Below are 20434 nucleotides of genomic sequence, written 5' to 3'. Positions count from 1 at the left end.
GTTTTATTGTATTTTTAATATTTTGTTGGAAGCCGCCCAGAGTGGCTAGGAAAACCCAGGCAGATGAGCGGGGTATAAATAATAAATTGTTGTTGTTGTTACATGCTTTTTGCAATATTGAAGTTGTTTCCATGTAGGAGTTTTCTCTTGCTTCAGACATTATGTAGCGGTAAACATGTATTTGTTTCTTAGCATACACACATGGAGGGGGGCTATAGGCAATCCTAGCTCCCTAGTAGCATATAATAGGCATGTTTATAAAAATATGTTTGTTGCATTCATACATGTGCACATAAAACAGTGTAACTTTGTTAACAGTGTGTGTGAACTATGAAATCACAGTGAAAATCAAGTTAAATAAATAAACAAATAAAGTTACAATAAGATGCTCTCAGAACATAAGCCATCTTTTTGGTAATTGGGAAAACTGACCTTATTTTCATATAAATCAGTGGGAGTTGAGAAACTAGCATCTCACAATAGATGTCTTGCAGAACCTTGCAGGATCAGATCAATGTATCACTTGATGCCTTTGAATGTCACCAAGTGTACTACTATCTATGCAGAACAAAAACCCTAAAAGCTGCTTCACAATCGTGTAGGCTATGGTTATATTTCTGTTTGCTGTGGTAAACATGTAATGTGTGAAAGGGAGTTATGTATGACCTAAGAGCTGTGGGCATGCAGAGAACATGTGCTGGAAAAATGTGACTGGCTTAGCTTTACCATTTCAAGTCTACAGTGCGTTTGGATGTGTATAATTCATTTTTGCGCTTAATATTTTTACCCACACATACCTCAAGGTAGCCTGGGAAAACACAACTGATGCTGAAAATTAGGAACAGGAAATAGACATAAAAGTGGTTGACCTTTGTACCAAGAAAATGGCATACTATCCACATGCAAACAAAGTGTTGTTTACCTCCTCCCACAGTACTACAATTCCCAGCACCCTTAACAAACTGCAACTACCAGGATTCTTGTGGGGGTGGAGTGCTTTAAATGTATGTTGTGTACACAGCCAGTGGATCAAGGGGGGGGGGGGGACATTTCCTCAACTACCAAGTGCCACCTCACAATACTGTCACTGTAGGAATGTGTCTGTAAATTACTCTTGTTCTTAATGTGTTTAACTAACTTTATTCATTCATTCAATCAATCAATCAATCAATCAATCAATCAATCTGTATACCACCCTAAGTCTGAAGATCTCAGGGAGGTTTACAGCATAAAAATACAAAATAAAAACAATTACATCTTCAGAGAAATGCATGGTTTTAGCTGATAGTCTTCTGAACCATATTCAGTTTGATTAGTATATTTCTGAAAGTTAGTTCTAAGGGGATGGAGGTTTTGGAATGGGATTTACTTGCATGCTATGATAGAACACAAATTAAAATATATACCCAATTGTTTTTCATGCTTTAGAGAGGGAAATCCAGCACGTTCACAGCCCAAGGTATGGTGACTACTAGCTTTACTTACCAAAACAAAAACATAAACCATGTTTCCCTAATAGAAAATGCAAGCTCACTGATGAGGATATATCTAGGCAGCTAAGCAAGCTTCGTATGCCTGCATTCCACCACTGCTTTAACTATGACATAATGCTTTTCATGCATACATTTCTAGGCAATATGCCCAAGAAGATAAAGTATTATTGCAGAAGACGAAGCCAAGACACACAGGCGTAAAATTACCTTGAAAATATTTGCCAAGTGTAGACAGGAGCCAAAAACAGAATCCTACGTGCATCTTCAAAATGCTAATTCATGTGTTGGAAAGCATCTCTAATTGCGATGGAAATCCAGCTCTAGTTGTACATAACTAATGGACCTAGATGCATCTTCTCATTCACATTAGAAGCCTTTCAATGTAGTATGAATGAGAGTCACAATAGACAGATGCATGCCGATTCCTATCTTTATTCAACATTGGATTTCATTGGTAAATGTGCTTACATGATTTTCTCCCTAGCTGGATCAAGTAATTGTGTGGAGTGAAGCCTACTTTTTAAAGGGAATAGAGTATCATATTGCTTTTTCAATTACTAGATAAAATTAGATAAAATTTCAAAAGGGTTTAATAAAGTTTCAAAAGGGTTTAATAAAGTAATAAAGTTCAACACTGAACTTGCAGATACTGCAGCAGTAGCAATTCCACATGTATTTTTTTAAAAAAACTATATCTGGATGTTAAAAAGCCAGCTACAAGACAATTTTCACACACGACACTGAAAAAGAAGACTATATTATATTTATTTGTTTACAAAGTCAATTGCAGCCACACAAATTAGGCCTTACTTTGCTTTTTCCTTTCAAAATCTTTGAATTTTAAACCTGAGTGATTTAAAACACAAGGGCAATTAATTGCATATCCACCAAAGTGATGTCCCTGAAACATGCTGTGACCAGCTACAGACACACATCTCTCCTGCTCACTTGATGTACATGGGCAGCAAATACAACTGCCATATGAACTGTGACTTGGCCAGTAGATGTAAGAAGGAAAAACAAAACTCTGCAAAATAAATAAACAGACCGTGCCAGCTTCAGAGCAGGATAAGCATGATCCTTTGGGGAGTACTAAAAAGTGCAATAAACATTAAAAAGACAGGAATACAGCCCAGTGACTTGTCTAAGGAGGGTCTTATGGTCTAGTGGATAAAGAGAAATTAAAGTAGTCTGGCTGCAAAGTGTGCAAAATACACAATTGTGCTATACATACACTGTGCAGTACCTTCAACTTAGAAAATAGCAACATAACATTCCCTAATCATTACTTTTTTAAGTTGTAGAAACAAAATGCATAAGCATTCAAAAATAGTAACAGTAATTACCAAAAGTAGTCAGTTGTGCCAACCACTATAGGCTACAAACAGACGCGCTCAGCTACACAGTCTGGGATTTTATGTTTAATAAAAATAATGTATGTTAGTCCCTGGGATACTGAAGCCTTGCTAATAATCACTGGAGATATCTGGTATGGAGAATTGCAAAACCATGAATAAAATGTGTGCATCTGATATCCTTCTGTATGCCACTTCTGCACATGGGCAACTATACAACTAGAAAACCTGCAAAAATTCTATATGCCACTAATTAGAGTATTTTAGTTGTGTGCACTATTCCTTTACATGCTATGCATTCTGTTTACCAGTTTGCTTCTAATGTTATTAGCATCTAGCCATCTAGCAGATATTACAAGAGATAAACTTCCGTCAGTATTCAATAACTATGGCACAGGCAGAACAAGATTCATTCTTCATTTTCTGTCTGCAAGTAACACAGCAGTTGTAAGGGTCCACCCCCCCATACCGAATACTCACCCAGCAGGCTCAAAGCACAGAACACTGTCCAGAATAAATGCCTCTCCTTCAGTACTTTAAAACTCCACTGTAACATTATTTCCAACGGTGAACTGTTAAGCAGTGCCTATGAGTAAAAGTGAGGTCAGTACTGAGTTCGATAGGATTCCCTTCTAAAAGATGTTTCCAAACCTCTGATCTCATAGCTTTATATAGTTCTCACATTTGTTAAACTTCCGCCCTACAATATTACATCAGTTTAACTCTTTCCTGGAAACTGCTTTCTATCACTGTGGACAGGACAATTCCCAGAATTTAAAACTGTGCAAAAATGTCACAGAAAGCTTTTTGAAGGTAATCTAACATGAACACTACATAAACAGAGAATGTAAATGCACATTTCATGTGTTATAACAGCAACATGGTGCATGTCAGAATTTTAAAAACTGCAAACAGATCACAAATCATCAGAGAGAACTTGGGGAAAACCTTACAAGAATCCAGTTCTGGCTCCTAGAACTACAAAATAAGCAATGGTAAAGTGAAGGAAAAAAATGAATAACTTAATGTGAATTAACATCATGTTAACCCAGGAGGGGACATTGCCTGTAGCTGGAAACATTCTGAAATGTAAGCAAGCATGATTTTCAAAACCAGTGAAATTAGTCCTTATTTTATTTGGGTGTCACTGCAAGTAACAAGAAGCTTCATGTCACTGGATTTCTCTAAATTAAATGAGATAAATTACACTAAAAACATTTTGCTTGCCCTTCTTTTAATTACTTCACACATACAAGTGTTAACGTTAACTCATACTTGTTTTAAGTTCCATAGGATTCTTCCACACAACAAAGCCACGAGTTCCATAGGATTCTTCCACACAACAAAGCCAAAAACTAGAGAGGAAGTGGGTTCACATATGAAGCTGCCTTATACATTGGCACAATTAGCCCAGTATTGCCTCCTGTTACTGGCATTAGCTGCCCAAAGTCTGCCTCACAGAGAGGTCTTTGAGATCTCCTGCTATATTTATTTTCACCCGAGATGCTAGGAGTTCAACCAGGAACTTTCTGCATGCAGAGTATATGCTGAAGAAGTGTGCATGCACACGAAAGCTCATACCAATAACAAACTTAGTTGGTCTCTAAGGTACTACTGGGAGGAATTTTTTTATTTTGTTTTGACTATGACAGACCAACATGGCTACCTACATGTAACTAGAGTATATGCTGGACCACTAAGCTTCAGCCCTATGCTCTGACCTCTATCAATGCAGTAGAAACTCTGATGTGAACCTTCATGCATTCATCTTGCATGTATATGGGCTTGTACACATGACCAGAACCCTGGAAAAAACAGGGTCCTTGACTATGCAGAGAGTCTAGATGCATAAAGCTTACGTGCACATAGGCGCTATGCAGAGGTTCTGCTGAATGCACAGAAGTCAAAGGTAGAACCAGAAGAGCTTATATTGCATATGTCTTTCCCCCCACCTCTGTGGTCCATCTTCTGTTCCACACTTTATTCTCCCATGCCATCATTTTATGTTAGCAGGCTTCATATATTACATTGACATTCAGTGTGGCACTCCCCCTACCCAATAAGCAGCAGCTAATGTTGGAGAGCAGCATCAGAGCAAACTACAGCATTGTAACCATCTAGGCACAGATGGGTTCTGTTAGACAGGGAAAGGGAGGGGGAATCTAGACAAGCAGCCATTTTTGGTAGCAACCGCATGTTAAGTGTAAGACAGGTGGGGAAATTCTAATATTATTGGACTCCCAATTCCCATCAGCCCCAGCTGGCACAGTCAATTATCAGAGATGATGGGAGTTGTAGTCCAGTGGCAACTGGAAGGCCAAAGTTTCTGACCTGTGTAACTTCTAGTTTGGCTCTTCCAATACAATGCACCCCCATATCCAGGACACTATTTTCCAGATCAACCCTCCTGCACAAATCACAGCAAATTTTTCCTGACACAGCACCCAAAAATGAGTGTTTTGGGGTGTTGCACAAGATCGCTGCCCCCTAAAAACGGTTTTTTCAGGGCAGCAATCTTGGGCAGCACCCCAAAGTGTGTGCTTTTGGGTGCCATGCCTGAAAAAAGTGCAGCCCAAAATCATGTAAAATCATGGCAGCCACTTTGACCACCGTCCTTTTGTGAGAAAAAAAATGAGATGTCCCATTTTTTCTGGGGCAGTTGACAGGTATGAGGTAGTTCTGATCTTTGCTAAAGGTGCATCACTGCTGCCCACTTGCGGAGGAATGGGGACGTGCGCAGGGAGTGCACAATCCCCAGCACCACCAAGGAGTGGGGTACCATCGTGACTGCCCCCCCGGACATGCGCTGTGCACCCCCCACCGTGCCAGGTGCCATGCCCCCGCGGGCGACGCGCCACACCCCCGGGAGGCACTCCAGCCCCGCCCCCGCCTGCTCTCCGCCCCCAGGGTGATGCCCAGTAAATTGAAAATACACCTGCAAGTCTCAACAATTTCTATGTTACCACAGAGATTCTGATTCTAGCATTTCTGGCCAAATGCAAAAACAAAGATTTTATTGGAAGAGCATCTTTCTACTGCTGTTAAGGGTAAAGGACCCCTGGATGGTTAAGTCCAGTCGAATTCAACTATGGGGTGTGGCACTCAACTCTGCTTTTAGGCCGAGGAAGCCGGCATTTGTCTGCAGATAGTTTTCCAGGTCATGTGGCCAACATGACTAAACCGCTTCTGGTGCAACGGGACACCGCAACAGAAACCGCAGTGTACGGAAATGCTGTTTACCTTCCCACTGCAGTGGTACCTACTGTGATTATCTACTATCTTCTACTGCTGTAGAATAATGTGAATACCCTTCCCAATCTCTGGGAGGTTTATATTTGAACTTGAGGGTGAGGTGGGATACACAAGTTTAATTTATGTGATTCAAAATTACATGGGGCACTGCAAAAAAAATTTTTTTTTTACAATAAACCATAGTAATAATTACATGAACCTGAAAAGTATGAACAGAATTCCCCATACTTAGTAGGCCATCCTATATTTTTCAACCTAGAAATTAATTTCCATAGAGACTCCCTAATGAAAATTAGAATACACTTTCCTGCAACTGAGAAAACATCATTATCATGAATATACGGTTATAACCATGAAGATAAACTCACTTATTTTATGGAAACATGATAAGCAAGGAAATTCCTTAGTAGATTATTTTTTAATTTATATCCATTTACTGGCATAATAGCTTTTATTTTTAGCTTAGGACCGGAAACTATCACTGCAGGGGAAACATCTGTTGTTATAATATTTTGTTTCAGTTTATATATATATATATATATAGAGAGAGAGAGAGAGAGAGAGAGAGAGAATGATTTATACTCCCTTTTTCTTTTAGCTGGCACAGCTCAGTGACAGGTATAAATATCCCAAATTAAGGAGGACAGAGTGAAAGATAATTAAAAAATAAAAAGTGAAGCTAGTGTTTTCAAGATGGGTTTAAGATGCACACATTTCAAATCCTTGTCAAGTGTGTTAAAAAAATGTCAGGTCTTATCCCAGTTTTTGAAAGAAGAATCATGCTTCATTATTTTATTAAGGTAAGAGAAGAGGGAAAATTGCTACAATTAAACCTCAAGCTCATCAGATATGACAATGATGACTCTAGGTCTCTGTATAATGAAGGAAATTAATGTGGATCAGAAGCAAAATATTCTTGAAATGTTCAGGATGTTTGATTACTGGGACATTGAGCTGATCTTCCACTGGGGGCTTGTGCTGAAATAAATAAGCCTCTGTCTCATCCCTAAACATAAGTACTCCACCGCATTACTTCATCTACTTTCCTTACCCCTATTTTAGTCATTCACTAAAAGAGAGTTGCAGGAGGGATAGATCTAACACAGAGGTTGGCAACCTAAGGCCCATGGGTCGGTTCCGGCCCATGAGCTTCCTGGAACCGGCCCACGGCTGTTCCATGGATCGGCATGGGGATTTTGGCCCCCCCCCCCGTGGCGCTATTTCTTTTCTCACTGCGGGGACTGACTTCCGGGTTGGAAGAGCGCCAGGAATAGCATGTGTGCATGAGCGGGTGCGCACAGTCATGTATGCTCTGGCCCACGAGAGGTCTACGGGGGAGTGGATTGGCCCGGCCTCAAAAAACGTCGCCAACCCCTGATCTAATATATATTTAAGTTGTTCAGTTGTATTCCATGCATAGAAGCAGGGCTTTTTTCAGCTGGAACTTGCTGGAACTCAGTTCCGGTACCTCTCAGGTGGGTGCCACTACCATTATAAGAGAACAGCAAAGATCCCCCGTGTTGCAAACAGAAAAATCTGGCAATCTAAAAGCAACAGACTAATAATTTGATTACAACACTTTATTATAGCTACTAAATTGTATCTTCATTCAGAGTCAAGTGGCATACAGTATATACAAGGTAACACCAAAATAAGTATAAATTCCCAACCTGTGGAGCACCAACTTCTTTCAGCATGTTCACTGCTAAATATATGAATAAGTTGTTAATATAACCAGGCGAATCCGTGCTGTGGTTGGGACTTTATACTTATTTTGGAAGGCATGTTGCCTCAAGCTTGAATAATTCTCTGTTTGTTACACCATTGAAAAAATTCCCTACTTTGGGAAATTCTCTGAAGGGTCACGTTAGTTGGTGTTACCTTGTATATATTGTATGCCACTTGACTCTGAATGAAGGTACGATTTAGTAGCTATATAAAGTGTTGTAATCAAATTATTAGTCTGTCGTGTTGCTTTTAGGTTGCCACATTATAAGAGAACAATCAGTTCATGGTGAGTTCTGGCACCTCTTTTTCGATAAAAATAGCACTGTGTAGAAGCTATGCATAAAGGATCCCATAGGACTATCTGCACTTGGGTGCAAATGTCCAGGGGTTGGAACTAGTTCCTTGCATAATGTCACAGGCAGAATCTGCACCATGGTCCTATTGCTCTCTTCTTCACACATATTTTGTATGCATGGAGATCAACTGAACAGGGTTTTACCTAACCAGTTAAATTCTCATTATTATTGAATGTACTTTTCAAGTAGGTGACATAGGATTACAATCACAAAATCACTGAAATGAAATATATGAAAGCCATGTTAGTCAGCTCCTTGTCCTATGACTCACACCTTCCATTTAGGTTAACACCACACTAATTCACTGACTATCTGTGGTGATAGTTAAACCTTCATCCTCAATGCATTTCCTAAAACCATTAGTCCTTGCACTAGCTTGCGGCGACAGTGAAAGTTAGACAGCTGCCACATAATTTGCACTCCTTGTCTCTGACCCAGATGGCTCAATATACTGCAGGTAGGCAGTATATTTCCATTTTTTTGCATTATTTTGGACAGTTTCTTACTAAGCAATTTTAAAGCCACCTTAACAGTTTTGGTTTTGCTTGTTTGCTTAGAACCATGGAAAGGACCTTAAAACATCTACTCCAAATCTCTGCCAATGCAAGAAACCAGATCCCTGCATTGGCTGATACTTAGAAAGCAGAGTTTACTCAAAACCTTGCTTTCTGGTTTCTTTATGGCTCAACAATGTTAGCTTATTTTCAATAACAGCAAATGGATCATTTTTAAATAATTGCCTCAGTCTTCTCCAATAAAGAAAACAATGCCCGACCTGAAGAATTTGGAGCAAATGATTCAGCAGAGGAAACACAGCCCAGAATAACTAAGGAGATAGTACAAGAATACTTGGCTAGTTTAGATGTATTCAAGTCTCCAGGGCCAGATGAACAGCATCCAAGAGTATTAAAAGAACTGGCAGATGTGATCTCAGAACCACTGGCAGTCATCTTTGAGAATTCCTGGAGAACAGGCGAAGTCCCGGCAGACTGGAGGAGGGCAAATGTTGTCCCTATTTTCAAAAAGGGGAAAAGAGAGGACCCAAATAATTACCGCTCAGTCAGTCTGACATCAATACCAGGGAAGATTCTGGAGCAGATCATTAAGCAAACAGTCTGTGAGCACCTAGAAAGGAATACTGTGATCACCAATAGTCAGCATGGATTTCTGAAAAATAAGTCATGTCAGACTAACCTGATCTCGTTTTTTGACAGAATTACAAGCCTGGTAGATGAAGGGAACACAGTGGATGTAGCCTACCTTGATTTCAGCAAGGCATTTGACAAGGTGCCCCATGATATTCTTGTAAAGAAGCTGGTAAAATGCAGACTTGACTATGCTACCACTCAGTGGATTTGTAACTGGCTGACTGACCGAACCCAAAGGGTACTCATCAATGGTTCCTCTTCATCCTGGAGAAGAGTGACTAGTGGGGTGCCACAGGGTTCTGTCTTGGGCCCCGTCTTATTCAACATCTTTATCAACGACTTGGATGATGGACTCAAGGGCATCCTGATCAAATTTGCAGATGACACCAAACTGGGAGGGGTGGCTAACACCCCAGAGGACAGGATCACACTTCAAAACGACCTTGACAGATTAGAGAACTGGGCCAAAACAAACAAGATGAATTTTAACAGGGAGAAATGTAAAGTATTGCACTTGGGCAAAAAAAATGAGAGGCACAAATACAAGATGGGTGACACCTGGCTTGAGAGCAGTACATGTGAAAAGGATCTAGGAGTCTTGGTTGACCACAAACTTGGCAGGGGGTTGGACTCGATGGCCCTTGTGGTCTCTTCCAACTCTATGATTCTATGATTCTATGAATATAGTATACATTAATTATCCATGTGACAAATTGTGGCAACTCCCCCCCCCCCAATTTTTGCCCCTATGATGAGACAATTAGAATGCATTTTTTTCTCTTAGTAAGAATGCTATGATTCTATAACATTCAAGTCCATTTCTGAGAGGAATGTCATGCAGGGTAAACTTCAGGAAGCAGAACCTGTATGACATTTTCATGCTACTTCCCCCTCCCCGCCTGTTTTAATAAATATCCCAGTGTATTATAAAAGCAAGAGTTGATTAATTCAAAGGTTCAGAATCAGGTTTTAGTTTCAGTATAAGGGCTGTGTCCTGGAACGCACAAAGTAATACTAAAGAAAAAAACAATCTGAGCATGCACAGAGTGGCTTTCTCTGACTGCTGGGTAATCACAATCTATCTTCACACTTTCAGGATTAAGGAACAGGAACAGAGTGTTCAGACCAGAAGGGCTTGGGCCCATGAGCATCTTACTTTTCAGAAATTCAGCACTTCAAACAAATGATGTGTAAGGTGGTCTTCAGAAGTCTGAGATGGAACCACAGTTCTTCTACAAGGAAGTTTTCACACACACAAAACCCAGATTGTGCAAAAACATGAAGTCATGTTGACTTTTAAGTTCATACATACCAGCAAAATAAAAATATGATATCATCATCACATAACGTATCTCCTTGACAGCCACATCATTAATCCCATTGATTTGGTAAATGTCAAGTGCAGTTTCCTGCAGCTAACACACCCTCTGCTTTGGTACTCACACCAAACAGCTCCTGGAGCTGCCCCACATATTCATTCATTGATATTTGCATGGAACATGTTGACATTACATAGCCAATATTATAAAAACACCCCATGGTGTATACCACCCACATCATAAATTCAAGGCACTGTTTCTGCCCTAAGAATTTAATAGTCTTCCTGTTTTTGTACTTAAAAGCAGGGAGCGGGGCATGAGTAAGCGCATAAGATCCCTCATTCCCACAGCCTCTTAACTTACACAACTAACATGTTAATGATCTCTGGTACATGCCAATTGTAGGTTTGCCCTCTACAGAATTAATTGTCACCAACTCACATCAGGTTTCCCAAATAAAACACAAAGCCAGCTATGGCCCATTAATTTAAGACTCGTCTAGTAGCAAAACACTATAGTTATAGGGGTCAGCCAAGAGGACCATATCCGTGAATCACTGAAAGCCATTTTGGTGTTAATCCATATGCCCTTCCTGTTTGGCTCTGCAGAGCGCTTAGGACAATAAAAACTTCACCCTGTGATTGGTGGTTTTTAGGTATTTTCAAACATAAATTTTATTATAGTCTAATACAGTTTTGAAACATAGCTAAATAAGAAAGATAAGGTTTGTTTATAACTATGAAAGCTTCTAGACTACCTAGGAAAATGTCAGATCGTTAAAAACAACAACAACGGGGGCAGGTACAATAAGTGGGCATGGCAAGTGAATGGAACTGGTTTTCTACACAGTGCACACACATCTCTTGCCATCTTCTGTCAAGACAAGCACAAGGTATTCTCACTGCTCAAGAACACATTCCATTCAAGGAGGGCAGAGAGCAGGAAGAGGTGTGGTCTGTGGAGGGATTATAGCCTAGGGAGAGTCTCAAGGGCCAGATAGAGAGGCATGAAGGGCTTCATTTGGCCCCTATCACCCATTTGGCCCTACCACCCTTGACCCTAAGTCAATGCTGGCTGGTGCTGACACCATGTTGGCTGATGGGCACCACTTTGACTAATCCTGCTTAAATCAGTTAGAATTGCATTACCTACCTCTCCCCTTCAATGAATGGCCATTTATTCCCATGGACACATCAGTCAGGCAATGAGCCCAGGTAGATATTTCGTTTCTATGGGATCTTAGGTCAATATCTGCTTTGAAACCTCAGCTCTTGCTAAGATTCTTACCCATACTAGTTTATTTTAAAAGATCCAGCTGTCTGGCTGCTGTTATCAACCCCAGGTAGTGTGGAAAAGCCAGGGAATTATCTTGTAATTGCTGTCGTGTTTGTAGAGTTGCAACTCAGGCTTATTGTAAATTCTCCTTGAGAAATTATTACATGTTTTTGCTGAGGGAAAAATCAATCTGTTTTCAGAAAAACAAGCAGATTTTAGGAAAGGCGTTTGCACAGGCAAGTTTTAGGGAAGGATGATAATTGACCTTTCACATTTAATTGCTACCCACTGTTTACTGAGAAAGGTTTTCAGACTTCATTGATTGGAGAGGAATGTTTGTTCCTCATAAATGCAGGCCATCTCTGGAAGAAATAAGCTGCCACTGGTATTGATCCCCAGGCTGTTGCTGCCGTCACAAAGTTTTCATGTTCATAACGAGTCTAGCTCTGAGATGGGATAAAGATGAAATAGCCAAATCTGCCAGTAAAAAAGATCAAGAATGTTTGAGAACATTCCCCTGAGTTTCTTCACAGATTTGTAGTATTTCTCCAAAACGTCACATCAGGTGTTTTTCGCCCATAATGAGTGCAGTTCATTGAATTCTGGGCTGTTTCAATGGGCCTTTCCACTTATGACAGTTCTGTCCCATATTATAGAAAAGGAACAGGTGAACTTTGCCTGAGGACATGCTCTCCACAATGGGAAAGTCTTTTTTTTTTTTTTAAAGAGAGACATGAAATTGAGCAAAGGATGAATGCTTAATATATCCCCTCTTTTTTAAAGGAAAATATTAACAGAAAAATGTTTTCAAGTGACAGGTAAAAATGCTGTCACTACTAGCTAATTACAACACTGCTGTAAGGTATCATTTAGAGCTAGTATGATGCAATGAGCAGAGGTTAGGACTTAGGGCAGAGTTCAAATCCTTACTCAGCCATGAAGTTTACTGGATGATGTTGACCAAACCACTCTCTCAGCCTAATCCACCTCACCACAGTTGTGAAAACAAAATGGAGGAATATATATATATATGCCTTATGAGCTCTTTGTAGAAAAGTTGGGGTGAAAAATTAAATAAATAAAATTGCCTACTTTGTTCACAACTCTGCCTCCCACCCAAACCCATTGTCTTTGTTTATTTCAATTTATAGGCAGCTTTTTAAACCCGGCAGTTTCCAGAGCAGTGTTTAATGAAAGTTAAAACAATTTTATCAACAAAATTATATCACCCACAATGCGGTAGTAATAGAACAGATAAAACCAACAGGAGACAGCATAAAATAAATGTTATCAGAACTGTACAAAGACTATCATTAACAGTTGTTTGAAAAGGACTCCTGTTGTCTTTCCGAAGGAATCATTTGGTTTGTTTCTCATGGTGTAGCTCTGACTAGTGGCATTCATTCATTCATTCATTCATTCATTCATTCTCTGCCTTTTCTCCTGATGGGACTCAAGGCGGTTTACAGATAAAAACAAGAATTGCTAAAACATAGAAAAAACTATAATTAAAAACCAATTAAACATTAATAGAATTGAAATTATATGTATATAAAATATGTTTAAAACATACAAATAGCTTTACGATAAAAACATCATTGCACCAGCCCTTTCATTAAAAGCAGTCCATTTCCTACCTTGTTCTTTACACTGGGAAGGATGAAGGACATAAACCTGAGGAATCACATCTCTCCTGATATTGTCAAAAGATATAACATATACTTGGTCAATGAGGTGAGCAGAAAATCCACTGGGAACCACCCCAAAGACTAATAATTTCTCAAACATAAATGTGTAAATAAGCATTACAAATTCAAGAATTAAATAACCTCTTTAGTGTATAGCCAATAATAATATGGGCTGAAGTCTTTAGCATTTTTTGCTGTGTATCTGCATCTTCCCAAACCAGACACAGGTGAAGAGGCCACAGAAAGTGTATATGCAAAAGGACAGAGTACAAGCCATTAAACAAGAGCAATGTAGCACGTGATGCTTTTATCAGTTGCAAAACATGCAACTGATAAAGTTTTGTCTTTCATAGTTTGGTTGTAAATTATTCTTTTACTGAAGGAAAACATTTCAAATAAGTAGAAGCTTTCCAGTTATTCACTAAAACTTCAGAGCTATTCATGTGCTTCACAGTAAGGAAACTGGGATTTTTGTGTAGAACCAAAAACAGTAGCATTTCTGTAGGTTTTATTTAGGAGTTGTTGTATTTAAGCACCTTTCAGCTTGGGCTTTAAAAGCAGTTTAAATTAAAATGAAGCATTGCAATAATACAGCAAAAACAAGTCTCCTAGCTTAGGTTTAGAAGATTTTTCTCATGGTATCAATGCATCACAGGAGTAAATAATGCTAAGCAACACATGCCCTGAGGTGAGTCCATGTTGGTTGCTTATGCATATGCACAGTACACAGAGAAAAGTGGCACCAGCATCTTATCCTCATGGGTATGACAGCAGGAAAGATAGAAAGATAGACCAGGAGCCCACTAGCTTCCTGTCCAAATTCGCTCCACCCCATTTCAAAAGCATTTATTTCCTGTAATGCTACAAAGCAGCTAAATAAAGGCACCACTAAATGTTAGGAACTCTGGATCTGAAAACATTCATTTTGTTTTAATTTTACCCTATAAATGATCAATTTTTAATTTTTTTTTAGTTTTTGCCCATTTTTGATGGACCAATCATTAAAGAAAAGATTGTATGAGAACAAGATTAAAGTATCTGAAGAAGGTATTTGAAGAAATGTGGATGCACAAGAAAGATTATATCTATAACAAACTTAGTTGGTCTCTAAGGTGCTTCTGGACAATTTTTTAATTTTTTAATTTATTTTGACTGCGTTAGACCAACACGGCTACCTACCTGAAGGTTAAAGTTTGGTTTTCTTTAAAATTGCATTAGATAGGCAACAAGATGCCCTCTAGATTTTTGCTGGACTACAATTCCCATCATTCTTGCTCATCAGCTACTATGGCTAGGGCTGATGGGAGTTGAAGTTCAACAATATCTGGTGCTGGAATTCAGCACCACATTGGCTACCTCTGCTTGAAAGGATAAAAAGATCCATATGTCACTTTGGTATGGATTTGATTATCTCTCTTTGTCAAATAGAATAATTCATTGGATGAGTTACTTACTTTTAAGTGGAAATTGTTTGTCAGGTGATTATTGTTTTCATTCCTATAGACCTACGCTTTAAATTTAAGTTTTTGAAACACACTTTTATAAGTTTTAATTTTCATCCAAATATGCTAGAGGTCTTTTCCCACATACTGTTTTATATTCTCGGTTGTTGTTTTTTTTACAGCACTGGGCAGGAGCCTAAGAAACCTTTCACAGTACATCAAGCGAAAGCTATAATTCCCAGGCAATACTCTCCATGTGTAGGAGCTCCTGGGATCACTTCAAAACAAAATATGTGAGAACAAAATATTATGTTGGAATCGGCTTTAGATTCTTTGTATGGTGGGGTGGGTGGAGGAAAGGAACTGTATGGGAACAGAAGATTTTTATAACTGAAAGGATCCAAATTCTGACATTTTCCCTCATCAACCACAAATCACTTGCCAGCTCCCTGCACTCACAACACTCATACACAATTTCTTCCAGCTCTCAGCTTCTCATGATGGCCTCTCAGGTTCCCACATATCTTCCCCGCAAAGAGTTCTTGATAACTTTATTTATGGCTGGGCCCTTCCATGCTGCATTCAGTGGTAGAGCATCTGCTCTGCATGCAGAAGGCCCCAGGTCTAATCCTGGCATCTCCAGGTAGGGCTGGGAAAGACTCCAGTCTGAAACATTGCATAGCCAGGGCTCACCAGAGAAGACCAGGTGTGGGGAACCTTTGGAACTCTGAATTATAACTCCCACGGTCCATGCTCCCATGTTGATGGGAGCTGTAGTTCAGCAACACCTGAAAGTCCACTGGCTCCCCCCACCTGATGTTGACAGCACTGAGAAAGGTGGAACAATTGTCTCAACTCAGTATAAGGCAGCTTCCCATGTTTCACAAGGTTAGAAAACTTGTAGTTGCTCAGTCATTCCTTTCTGAGACTATGAAGGAACATTTGAGGAAAATTTTCTTATTGTACAGTCGGGATTCACACCACACATACATCTGTTATACATTATTCACTTACTGCAGTTGCTGTCAGAAAGCTCTTCATCTTTGGGGCAATCCATGCAATGGGGAATAATGTCTGAATGTCTCTTCTGAGTGTTTTAGTTTAAATGCACTGAATATTCACTTAGAATATCAGCAGCTAGTATTCATGTTCCATGTGTTTAAGTTTGTACACATGTAACAAACATGGATCACCCAGAAATGAAATCATCTTATGAACAGCCAGAAGTTAATGTCTTAGAGAGCCTGGCTACATGTTACACTCACCACATGAGACCTCTGCTTGTTGAGAATATGGAAAGATTCGTCATCAATAAGCAGAGAAAGATGGTGATAGAAATCACACTTACATGCAGTCAATGAGCTCTCTGTGCACTTTCTAATTTTCTAGCAACTTTCCTACCAGCTCCTAGAGGATATTGGTCAATGGCTGCTTCTATAGAGGTGGCTCGTAGCCACCTATGTAAATATGGATTTCTGGTGGGGACAGAATAGAGGCTGGTATTTTGAAGACAATGATGTGTGGCCATTGCAAAAAACAACAACAACAAAACTTACACGTGCTGATTCCACAATAAATTGCTGTCTGGAAGCACTGACAGTGACCAAATTATGTCAGTTCTAGAGAAAACGAGTTGTGTGGAAGCAATCTCAGCCAAAGGGTAACTGCTTGATCAGTCTTGTTAAATAAACAGCATTAGAACCTTATTTTACTTTCACTTAGCTTCTTTACCCTAGAGGCAGAAAAAGAAAAAAGAAAGAAAACCAGAACATTTGCCCTGCATCCCATTCCAGTGATCAAAGTAATACTGATCTTCCTTTAAAAGAAGAAAAAGAAAAGAAAAAAGAAATGTCAAGCCTGTCTCAGCCCAAAGTCTTATTGCCTTCTTTACTCCCCAAGGCCGCAGCAAGGAGGAACTCTCTTTCACAAAGGAGAGCAAACAGGAGTAAACCAACTGGCCCTCTATAACCAAGTTGTGTTTGTTTTGCACAGCTGCAGTCAGGGTAAAAGTTTGCTCTACTGCTGCACCTGTTTCCATATGTGTCTGAAACGTCGTTTGTATGTGAGAGAGAAGCAGAGAGAGATGCAATTTGCATCTGTGCTCTCAGCAGCTTCCAGTTTTAAAGAGATGGTAGACCAAAGTTGAAATTCCCCCAAGGACCACAATCTGCCCACCGGATGTATGTTGTTTGAGCCTGTTTGAAACCAACCTTTATCAAATCATGTCACACACTTTCTCTTTCCTTTCCTAAACTGCCTGTTTTAGAGATTGCTGTAGGATCATCAGATATTTTGTCTGGGCCTTTTGGTTTTTTTTTTTTGTGGTCTTTCTCAAATGTTTGTCCACTGATTCACTCAGAGTTAAAGGGAAACGTTTTCACATTGTAAGGACTGGAGCTATTCCCCACAACCTTAATGTTACGTCTCTTTTCTGGATTCTCTATCTAACAACTATGTAATACATCTACATCCAGATATCTGAGCATATTGGTTTCCTGAGCACATGTGTTCCATAGCAGTGAAATCTTTCCAGATGGCAGCAACTTTATTATAGGCCAATCAGGGGGTTGCCAGTTTGTACAGTAATCTTTCTTTCTTTCTTTCTTTCTTTCTTTCTTTCTTTTTATTTTCAAACCATGCTAAACCACTTTTCACCCAAATGGATTCCAGGGTGGTATGCAATAAAAAACAACAACAATAAATAGAAAACATAACCACTGCAAAACAATAAAAATTCACAGACAGCAGCTGTAAGCCAAAAAAGCAAACTGAAGACAAAAGTAATCACTCTAAAATGTGTGGGTAAACAAGAAACTCTTAACCTGGTGCCAAAAATATATTCTTATTTATTCTGTTTCAGAATTTATGAGCTGCTCTACAGAGAATATCAGAGAATAGCCAAGTGGTGTACAGAAAATGAATATAAAAACATAATAAAGATCTTCATAATGCATGCTAAAAGCATGTGCTTGAATCACAACAAGCTTTACTGTGGGATTATGTGGTGCCATCAACAAACCTTTAATTCACAGATCTAAGTGTCTGGGTGGGATGTGGGGAGAGGCAACTTCTCATGCCACTGCCTGTCGAGCCAAAGTCACAGTACCACCACAGAAAAGGCTCCTTTCTGCTTGTTTAAGACACTTTACCAATGGTAGCACTTGCCTCATTTGAAGACTGTATTGTACAAGGATCACATTCTTTAGGTAATTTGCTTACAAACTTGAAAGTTAAGCATCAGCACCTTGAATTGGGCCCAGAAGCAAATCACCATCTAGTGTAATTCTTTAAGAATTGGTGTAATCTGGACTCTGGATAATTGCCAAATAAGAGTTCATAGAATCATAGAATTGTAGTGTTGGAAGGGACCCCGGGGATCATCTAGTCCGGCCCCCTGCAAAGCTGTCCCATACGGGGATCAAACCTGCAACATTGGCATTAGCAGCAGCACACTCTAACCAACTTGTTCTGGAGTATTCAGAAACTGGCCACCCCTGTTTTTATATAACTACCATTCTTTTCCAAGAAACACCCAACACTCACTGGTTTCATTTACAACAAGCAGCCTAATTTGCTGTCATCTTTGTCGCTGTGCTGCAGCGAACAGCTAAAGCAACATCTGCTCCCTGGAAAGTGAGGCACAGTTGTAACAGAAGCGTCAATCAAAGCTAAGGCAAAAGCCATTTAAATGCAAAGGTGAATTCCACAAACCAGATGTCAGTTCCTGTCTGGAGCACCGAGAATAATGACCACGTCACCCACATCTTTTCTCTTCCTGGCTGCCCCTCTCAGTCACTCCTGTTCATGCTGCCCAGTTTCCTGGCATTCTCTCTCATTTCATTGAAGTGTGGGCTTGAATGGAATAAAATAGCAGGCCCATCCGGACTATAGCTACTGACCTTGACTCGCCTTTCCTTTTTTAAAAAAGGTATTAAAAATAGTGCATTCTACCAAAAATAGGGCAAGAAAGCAACCTATAGGCCTTTAGGATACAGAAACTTGAAAGTTTATTCTTCACTAGTGTGAGTGGAGATACTGTAATTCAAATGTAACCTTCTCGATAACTTTAATTTACTTATTAATAAGTAATAAGTAAATGAGAGCTGAACCATAAAGAAGGCTGATCGCCGAAGAATTGATTTCTTTTGAATTATGGTGCTGGAGGAGACTCTTGAGAGTCCCATGGACTGCAAGAAGATCAAACGTATCCATTCTTAAGGAAATCAGCCCTGAGTGCTCACTGGAAGGACAGATCGTGAAGCTGAGGCTCCAATACTTTGGCCACCTCATGAGAAGAGAAGACTCCCTGGAAAAGACCCTGATGCTGGGAAAGATGGAGGGCAGAAGGAAAAGGGGACGACAGAGGACGAGATGGTTGGACAGTGTTTTCGAAGCTACAAACATGAGTCTGACCAAACTGCAGGAGGCAGTGGAAGACAGGAATGCCTGGCGTGCTCTGGTTCATGGGGTCACGAAGAGTCGGACCCGACTAAACGACTAAACAACAACAACAAAGTAATAAATGTTATTTCTTTAGTAGACATCTGCTTAACGTGCTATAGTGAAAGTTTCTTCCACTCAAGAAGAAGAAAGCCACCCTAGCCAAAGCCACCCTAGCCTTACGATTTCTGTTTCAGCCAGCAGGCACTAAGAGGTGGGATGCCTTGGTTTTGTTTAACCCTCCAGGGGCCTCAATGTGTTCACCACTCATCCAACAGGTGCCTCCACTGAATGCCCTAACATGACCGGGGGGGGGGGGTTTGGACCTATGAGCCAAAACAGCATCACCTGAAAGGCATACGAAGTAGGCAAAAAAATTAATAATATTGCCCAATGGCCAATTAAGGTCCCACCAAGAGAATTTCTATATGCAGCCCCCACGAAAAGCAATCAACCATAGCCCCCACTATCAACCAAAGGATGGGTGAGTACCTGAAAGTGGGGGAGATGGCATAGGGCTGCTGTGTAAAGGTAAAGCCTCTACCCCTATAGTCACATCCAGGATGTAGACACAGCATGCTTCCTTCTCACATGCTTATTCTACCCCTAATTGAAGGGGGGGGGGCAAACTCACCCCCAGTAGCAATATTAAGATATACAACCATGCAGTGGGCAGTTGCGTATTGCAGAAACTTCAATACACAGCATGGCTCTTCCTTTTGTAATTAGCATCCGTTGAAATCAATGGCATTAAAGTAATTGGGTATTTGTATAGTGACCCCATTGTTCCGAGTATGGTGACCTGAGCTCTCTTGCTTCCAGCAGACAGAGAAATTCCCTCTGAAAAAGAGGATTCAATTCTTAACTATTATGGTCTGATATTGCCCACAACTGAAGGCTGGTGAAGGAGTGATTGCTCCTCTTGGTGGTATATTCAT

General features: G+C 40.0%; 1 protein-coding gene and 1 long non-coding RNA gene across 2 annotated transcripts in view; one reads left to right on the top strand and one right to left on the bottom strand.

The window, feature by feature from the left end:
* Positions 1 to 3507, bottom strand: part of CD34 (CD34 molecule) — a 43633-nt gene extending 40126 nt beyond the window's left edge. Inside the window, exon 1 of the mRNA XM_079979783.1 lies at positions 3329 to 3507. Within this exon, the coding sequence (XP_079835909.1) occupies positions 3329 to 3404 (76 nt within the window). The 5' untranslated portion in view covers positions 3405 to 3507. The remainder of the gene's footprint in view (positions 1 to 3328) is intronic.
* LOC307218140 overlaps positions 1 to 20434 on the top strand; it is a 41432-nt gene that overhangs the window by 6956 nt on the left and 14042 nt on the right. The window lies entirely within an intron of this gene.

This window comes from Podarcis cretensis (assembly GCF_951804945.1).
Source record: "Podarcis cretensis genome assembly, chromosome: 6".
NCBI classification, from domain to species: Eukaryota; Metazoa; Chordata; class Lepidosauria; order Squamata; family Lacertidae; genus Podarcis; species Podarcis cretensis.
This window is presented reverse-complemented; position numbering and strand designations above follow the sequence as displayed.